General features: G+C 33.2%; 1 protein-coding gene across 1 annotated transcript in view; it reads left to right on the forward strand.

Annotated features, from left to right (window-relative positions):
- The window catches only part of TRUB1 (TruB pseudouridine synthase family member 1), a 38,206-nt gene extending 31,015 nt beyond the window's left edge, over positions 1 to 7,191 (forward strand). The window contains exons 6-8 of the mRNA XM_055300158.1: positions 1,290 to 1,429; positions 3,497 to 3,553; positions 4,367 to 7,191. Coding sequence (XP_055156133.1) covers positions 1,290 to 1,429; positions 3,497 to 3,553; positions 4,367 to 4,626 — 457 coding nt within the window. The 3' untranslated portion in view covers positions 4,627 to 7,191. The remainder of the gene's footprint in view (positions 1 to 1,289; positions 1,430 to 3,496; positions 3,554 to 4,366) is intronic.
- The last annotated feature ends 773 nt before the right edge of the window (positions 7,192 to 7,964 follow it).

A 7,964-nucleotide genomic window follows, 5' to 3' on the forward strand; every position in this document is an offset into this window, starting at 1 on the left:
ACATCTATGCTATTCCAGTGTTTATTGGTTTTTTTGATTCTGTGTGTATACCTCAGGGCAGTTCTGGAATGCAGAAATGTCAGTTTTCCTGGAATTGCTGTGAAGGAACCAGTCCAGTCTAGTACTGGTGTCGGAGCTGTGATTTATAGTCCAGTTGGTACTTTTCTTTAGGTGTGAGGACCATTTTTTTAGGCCAGGAGTCCTATGCTTCACAATTCTCTGCAACAAATGAAACAGATGAGAGTTAGAATTTATTAAAAGTATTAGAATATTGAGTACCACTGAACCATATTTTTTGTGCACATCCCCATTTCAAGTAGCTTGCTTTTTATTTTTAAAAAATGGCTGAATTGTTATAAGATGTTAGGAGAAGTTACTGATGTTCTTTTAGAATTTAGTAATTATTTCTTAATTTTTTTTTTTTTTTTTTTTGAGAAGGCCCCACACCCAGCGTAGGGCCCAGTGTGGGGCTTGAATTCACGACCCTGAGATCAAGACCTGAGCTGAGATCAGGAGTCAGATACTTAACTCGTGAGCCACCCAGGTGTCCCTAGAATTTAGTGTTTATGTTTTACTATAAAATCTTTATTTTTTTCAAGACCACTGGAATATGTAAAGAAAAATATGTCTTCAAAGCTTTGCCTCAAATGAAAGTCAAAAAATTTTGCAGAATATGAGTAAATATTATTTTTTCGATCATTATTGTTAAAATAGCTTAAACATTTACATCTATAAGAGCAGTTTTAGAAATTTCTTCTGTTGATTATTCCAAGGATTTTGTGGTCTAATAAAATCTTATCACACAAAGCCAAGATCTGTTAAGTAGATTATTTGCTTATTTGCATTTTAGAAATATTTTGGTAACTTATGTGAAATGATTATTATTGTAATGAAAGTTGTTTCAGGGAAATATAGCTGAGACCATTGTGACCAGAGGCCTTGTGCTTTTTTTTTTTTTTTTTTTTTTGCCTTGTGCCCTTAACCCAGAACCAGGGCCAGTGAACATATGAAGAGACCATCTCCAGAGAGAAGGTTAACGTGTAAAATTGACAATATTATTCATTGGGTAGCAGATTGAGCTTTAGCTTTAAAAGTATTTAGGAACTCCATCCCTGGCACTGTTAAGGAGTTGATCAGAAGGAAAAAATAGTTTGTATTTTAGAAAGATTCAATTTAAGAGCTGCTGGTCCTCCTTTCTTTCCATCCCGTAATCTGGAGTTAATCTCTCTCATTCTTTCTTAGTCTTTTCCTGCTCCTTCATTCCTTCTCTCCCTCCCTTATCTTGCAAGCTATTCTGCATTAAAGAAAGATGGACAGAGACTTTCAACCTTGATGAAGAGAGGCGAAGTAGTAGAAGCAAAACCTGCCAGGCCTGTTACCGTATACAGTCTCTCCCTTCAAAAATTCCAGCCACCATTTTTCACATTAGGTAAGGTGGAAAACTTTGAAATCATTTGTAGTTACATGTACTTTTATTCTGCATTTGGCTACTTTTGTGTATTTTAATGGATTCCTAGTATATTGGGGATTTTTAACATTTGAATTTAAGTAAGATTAGGCTTTATTAATACCTTTTTGATAACACATTTAATGAAAATACTGATAGCTACATGGAAGTTCAGAAATGCTTTTCTAAATAGGCTGAATTTTTAATATATCATATTATAAATAAATAAAATCTTAAAAAATATATATATCATTATAAAGTTGGAGGTAAATACTTTCGGTCTCTAATGGCAAAGAGTGAGGGCTATATACTGTCAAAATTTTACATTTTGTGTTTTATTATCTTATGGATGCTTATTCCCTCATTTTGGCTAATACCTGGTAGTTTACATTTGGTTTTAAAATTTAAATTAATTTGTCCTTTTAAAATGGAGCATTTTTAGTGTTTGGATAAGAAACTCCTAAGAGTAGAGTGATTATTTCTCCCCCTTCTTTGTTACCTGCAAGTTACTGCTAAAGATCCTGACAATATGGAAATAATGGGTAAGACAGAAATGTATTCTTGGACGTGTGGTAAATTTTAATTCAGGTTATTAATTTGAATTTATCTATAAATCTATATTTGAAATAAATTTAAAAACCAAATGGTTTGTTTCTATTGTTTGGAAATTTTATGATCTCCTAGTTGCAGAAAATAGTAATTGAAATCATGATCATATATGAACTATGAAGAATCAAAAGCTGTAGCTCTTTTAGAATCTCAGGCTTCTTTAAACTGATCTGTTCTTAATTTCACAGTGCCTACTAAATAGGATTCCCTTTAGAAATAATTTCATAAAACTTTTTCCCCTAACTTCTGTTGCTTTGACATACTAACAAATGGATATAAAGTTCCTAAAGAATGTGGTTTTTGTACAGTTAAAAAACAGTCACTTTTTTCCTTTAGTGTCCTGATTCTAAAACATTTGACAAATAATGAGGAAAAACATACTAAAAATGCTTCATTTCATGAAAATGCAGCAGCTAGGTTGGTGCAGTAGATATTACCTGTGAAAGAGAAACTGGAGTTTTTCCAGTTTCCAACAATAAATTGTAAATACTTATTTTGTTCACTGGAGGTTGTAATAGGCCAAAAGAGTTGTCTTTTCACTAAAGTCAAATATAGTCCAAGAATGTTTACATTCCTGCTTTGATCCTAGTGTTCATATTTTATCTCAGCAGTGGCCCCCAACCTTGAGCTGCTGGGGAAAAAAAAAATTAAAATCCCCAGGTTGTGATTTTTGGTTAATTCCTTCAAGTGGCTTTATTTGTATGATAAGACTGTAAGCAGCAGGAGTGTTGTCCTTTTGGAAATTCAGGGTATCTTGTGGATGAATGAAAATAGTCCAGAGCCTTGCTCTTAACCAATAAACGGTAATATACTGTGTTAAGATGTTTAGATCTGCATTCAGTCTGGAACATTGTGTAATTTTAGTTATTTTGTGATTTCTTTAGGAATATTTCTAAGAGAATGTACAAATAGACTGAACTCTCCATTTACTGTATTTTCCCAAACATAATTACTGTCCCTTATGATAAGGGGTTTTTGTTTGATGTATTTTTTGAGTGTGTAAATCTGAAACTATCTTAAAAATCTACAACTCTTGATAGCAAAGCTGAGGTGTCCAACTATTTAAACCCAATTAAGTGAACAAAGTATACAAATCTGAAAATATTTTTTTAAATGTACAGCTCATAATAGCAAAGCTGAGATTTCTAACTATTTGAAACCTATTAAATGAACAAGGCTGAAGTATTAATGTTGGTGTGACTTGCCAGTTAATTTAAAATGTGTTCATGAGTTTCTGCTGTTTGCTTTCTCCACACTCTGACTTTTCAATCTCACAAACACATATGCTATTGGATGAATAATTTATGTTTTAGCGCATAAATATTTTATCACTCAATTGTTTGCATAGTGCATTTTTACATTTGTTTAGGGGCATCATTTCTATGTAAAGTGGATTTCATAGGAGGTTAGCAATTTACCATGTCACTGTTAACATTCCAGATGTTGAATGTGGAGGAGGTTTTTATATCAGAAGCTTGGTCAGTGACATTGGCAAAGGTAAGCATAAAGATGAATTATGAATTATCATTTAGAGAGCAATATTCCTTTTTGATGGGAAGAAGGAATTTTCTATTTTTCATATGTCTGAGTGCTGGCCTTAGGGAACTGTACTCTTGCTGCCTTCAGCTTCAGAAGCATTGAAGGTTTATGGCATACAATTATCAGCATCAGCAGCTGCCATGAAATGCTTAGAACAGGAGAGAAAGAGAAAAAGAGGAGCAGGAAATGATGATGGGCATAATCAGTGTAAGAACCAACTAACATTATTTCAGATATAAAATATTTTAACACACAAAAAAAGGGATAAGATAAAAAGACTCATCCTTTTCAAAGTTACTTTCATTGATATAAGTAAAAAAAGAATTTTACCTGGAAGCCACAGTCTTATAAACAGCTAGAAAGTTACAGTTCTGGCTCTGCCATTTGCTGGCAGCTGTGGCACTGGACAAATCAGATTACCTCATCTGCAGAGGAGAGTAATAGTTACCTTATGGGCTTGCTTCATGGTTAAATGAGAAAAGTATGTGCCAGTTCCTTGTAGACTTTAAAGCAGTTTACAAGGTGAGTTGCTAAATATGATTTTGCTACTTGATCATTTCTTAATCTCAAAGCTCTTGATTCTTATTTATTTTATTTATTTTATTTTATTTTATTTTATTTTATTTGTTTGCTTTGGTTCTTAGATTAGATTATTACAGTTTTACATTTGGGGTGGTTTTGAGAGGTTTAAATCAAGATCTTCTGTCATTTGAATATGATTATGACTATGAAATCCTGAATGATTTGCCCTGTGGATTTTTGTTGTTCTAGAACTCTCTTCCTGTGCCAATGTCCTAGAGCTGACCCGAACCAAACAGGGACCATTTACACTAGAAGAGCACGCTCTGCCTGAAGACAAATGGACAATTGATGACATTGCACAGTCTCTGGAACATTGCTCATCTCTTCTCCCAGCAGAATTGGCACTTAAAAAATCAAAACCTGAGGAATCTAATGAACAAGTTTTGAGCTGTGAATATATAACTCTCAGTGAGACAAAGGGAGAAGATGATGTCATTAAGACATATTAAGATTGGTTTGGGATTGTCATCATTTCTTGGTTGACATTTGAATCCTGTGTACAGAATGACAAGCTACGTGCAAAAGACAACCACTATTTTTTTTTCCGCATGATTGTGTGTGTGTGTGTGTGTGTGTGTGTGTAGAAAAACATTCATCATTTACAGTTTTTATGGTGTACAATTTATCTGCTCTACATTATAAATAGCCTTGCAGTTAGTTGTTCAGTTGTTTGCCTTACTATGGAATGTTCTTTTAGGATGTTATTATGTTGTTAGATTGGATTCAGGAAAACCAGACCTTCTGATTTTGATCTTTCTTCAAAGTCTTTTCCTGGAAAAAGTTGAACACATTTTCTAATCAGAGAAAAAAGAAACACAAGTTATATGTTTCTTTGGTGTCACGAGAGTGAGTGTAAATTACTGTTACATTGACTTAACTTTGGCTTCCTCGTGGCTCTGTTGTATTGAAGTTCGTTATGTTTGAAAAGGCCATTATTTAACTCATGTTCTGAAGTTTACAATTATTAAGAACATTTATATGATAAGACTGTACTACCCTGGTAATAGCTATGTTTGTTTAGATCTTAGAAACCAATAAACTTTTGTAATAAATATTTGTAAATAAATTATGGTTGCTACCACTACCAGAATGTAAATAGAAGACTAAATATTTAATTAAATTGACCTCTACCATGAGTGCAAAGGACAGCCTGTGGCTTATATTTTGGCAGCTCTGTGATCTTTTCCTAATGATTTCCTCAACACAGTCAACCCCTGTACCAAGTTATTAAATAGCATAATTTTTAAAAATTAAGCTAAAGAATGTATCTTCAATTTAGAATTTCTTTTCCCTATTTCTTAGTATTTGTACCTCTACAGGGCATTAATCCCCATGACACTGTGGGGTTTTTTTGGGTTTTGTTTTTAGTTTGCTGTTTCAAATTATATTTATAGATACTGAAATAGCTGCCCTGTATTTCCAGTTAATCACTTATGCTCTAAATATTTTAAAACAGTTATTCTCAAACGTTTTTATTCAAATAGCCTACTGAAAGTTCCAGGTCCCTTTTTAACATAATTCTGAAAATGTAGTCACATTACAAAATGACAAATTTCACATATAAGGAGTGCTTCATATTTTTGTTACGGGAAAGCAATATATTATGTGGCCAGTCTTCAGAAATGTCTGAATCCTGCTTCATTTATTCAGATAAGTATACTTTCTAAAAGAAGAATAGTTTAAAATTTCATAATTTAGGAGTTTCTAGGTTTTTATGGATTGCATTTCTTGTAAAAGTAGTTGTTTGCAACCTCTGACTCAAAAATTGAAATATGTAAACTAGTGTGATTTTATTTGTAGTTAATCTAATATAAATTAAGTATAAAAAGTTACATGCCTTAGTAGGTCATTTTCATCATATTGGCAGCTTACTACTTATTTATTTATTTATTTATTTATTTATTTATTTATTTATTTATTTATTTATATTTTTATATTTTTATTTTTTAAGTAGGCTCCATGACCTGCATGGAGCTTGACGTGGGGCTTGAACTCACAACCTGAGACCAAGACCTGAGCTGAAGTCGAGAGTCAGATACTTTGACTAAACCACTCAGGTGCGCCTTGACGATGTAATTTAAATGAGAATATTAAAACTAATTCTAATTATGACACACAAAACTATAAGGGAAAGACTTTGATCTCTTGATGCTGTAATATAAAATACCAAACACACAGTTATAAGTTGACAGTTTACAATTTTACTTAATCACATATCATGCCCTGCAGTTTGTATCAACCAGAGTGGCAGTGGCTGCCCCTGCCTGCTGGAGCAGCACAGCTTCTCATTTGTTACGTCTGCATGCATTGCCAATTAAGGTCCAAATAGAGGACCATTCAAGTTTTAGAGAACAACTGGGGCATCTGTGCCCTATTTCTCCACTTAAAAATTGACATATATAATTTGCCAACAGAAAATAATAGAGATTTTATCTTTTTTTATATTTACAACACTGAAGGAAATTTTGCCAAGTGGAAAAATTACCCATAATCCTTACCTTCCTGATGCAGTGACTTCAGAGCTTTAATTTAGTATTCCTGTCTTCCCATTTTTTTGTTTACCTAGTTACAGTCTTAAGGCATTTATATTTTCTAATTGACTGTTTTCATTTCATATTACCAGACTATATTTCTGTTTAGTTTTGGTAATTATTTTAATCATATTACTTCATGTTCAGTTTATTTGAGCCATTTCCCTATTGCTGAGCACTTACGTTATTTTCAGTTTTCTTATCTTAGATCAATTCCTGGGAATGGGATTATTAAGGGGAATAACAAGAACAGCTTTATGGCTCTTCATATGTTTGCCTTATTGTTTTCCCAGAGTTCTGACATTTTACAGTGGCACCCTTTCAGTATATCAGCTCATTAAAAGTTTACAGCTTTGGGTGGGGGTTTTATATGTTGTTGCTAATTTAGTAAGAATAACGGTTCAAGACTGCTCTTGCTTTTGTGTGACTTTTTCATATACTTTGTTCATTTATAGAAATAAATGTCTTAATGGTTTCTTTATACATTTGTGTGAGTTATTTATGCAGTAAATACTTGGTAGTATTTTCATGGCCTGTTGTCTTTTTTAAAATATTTTATTTATTTATTTGAGAGGAGAGACAGACATAGAGCATGAGCAGAGAGAGGCTCAGGGGGAGAGGGAGAAGCAGACTCACTGCTGAGCAGGGAGCCTGATGCAGGACTTGATCCCAGGACCCTGACTGAGATCATGACCTGAGCAGAAGGCAGATGCTTAACCGACTGAGCCACCCACGCACTCCTGGCCTGTTGTCTTTTTAATTTTCATTTCATTTTCATTTTTTGCTAACTAAATTTGCTAATTAATTTTAGTAACTGTACCTCTTTTCTAGTTGTCAGATTTATTAATATGAATGGTTAAAATTTTTTAACCTTAAAATATTCCTGTCATAAACAACTAAAACTGATACAGATGCTCTGAAAGGTTCAAGACTCCTTGATAAAACATTTTTTTGTCTTCCGAGAGTCCATTATTTAAGTACCGTTTTGGTTTTTTCATTATGTAGTTCTAGGCCAAAAGTTTAATGATGATAAAGTTCTGTTTTGATTGTAAGAAGAACTTCCTGAAAATGTTTCACTTGGAATATACCAAATCACTTAAGTTTTACACTTTGGATTTTTTATGTTTCTGAAAAAAAGTTTTTTTAAAGATTTTATTTATTTATTCATGAGAGACACAAAGAGGGAGAGGCAGAGACACAGGCAGAGGGAGAAGCAGGCTCCCTGCAAGAAACCCGATGTGGGACTCCAGGATCAC

The sequence above is a fragment of the Nyctereutes procyonoides genome, unplaced genomic scaffold (assembly GCF_905146905.1).
Source record: "Nyctereutes procyonoides isolate TBG_1078 unplaced genomic scaffold, NYPRO_anot_genome, whole genome shotgun sequence".
NCBI lineage: Eukaryota > Metazoa > Chordata > Mammalia > Carnivora > Canidae > Nyctereutes > Nyctereutes procyonoides.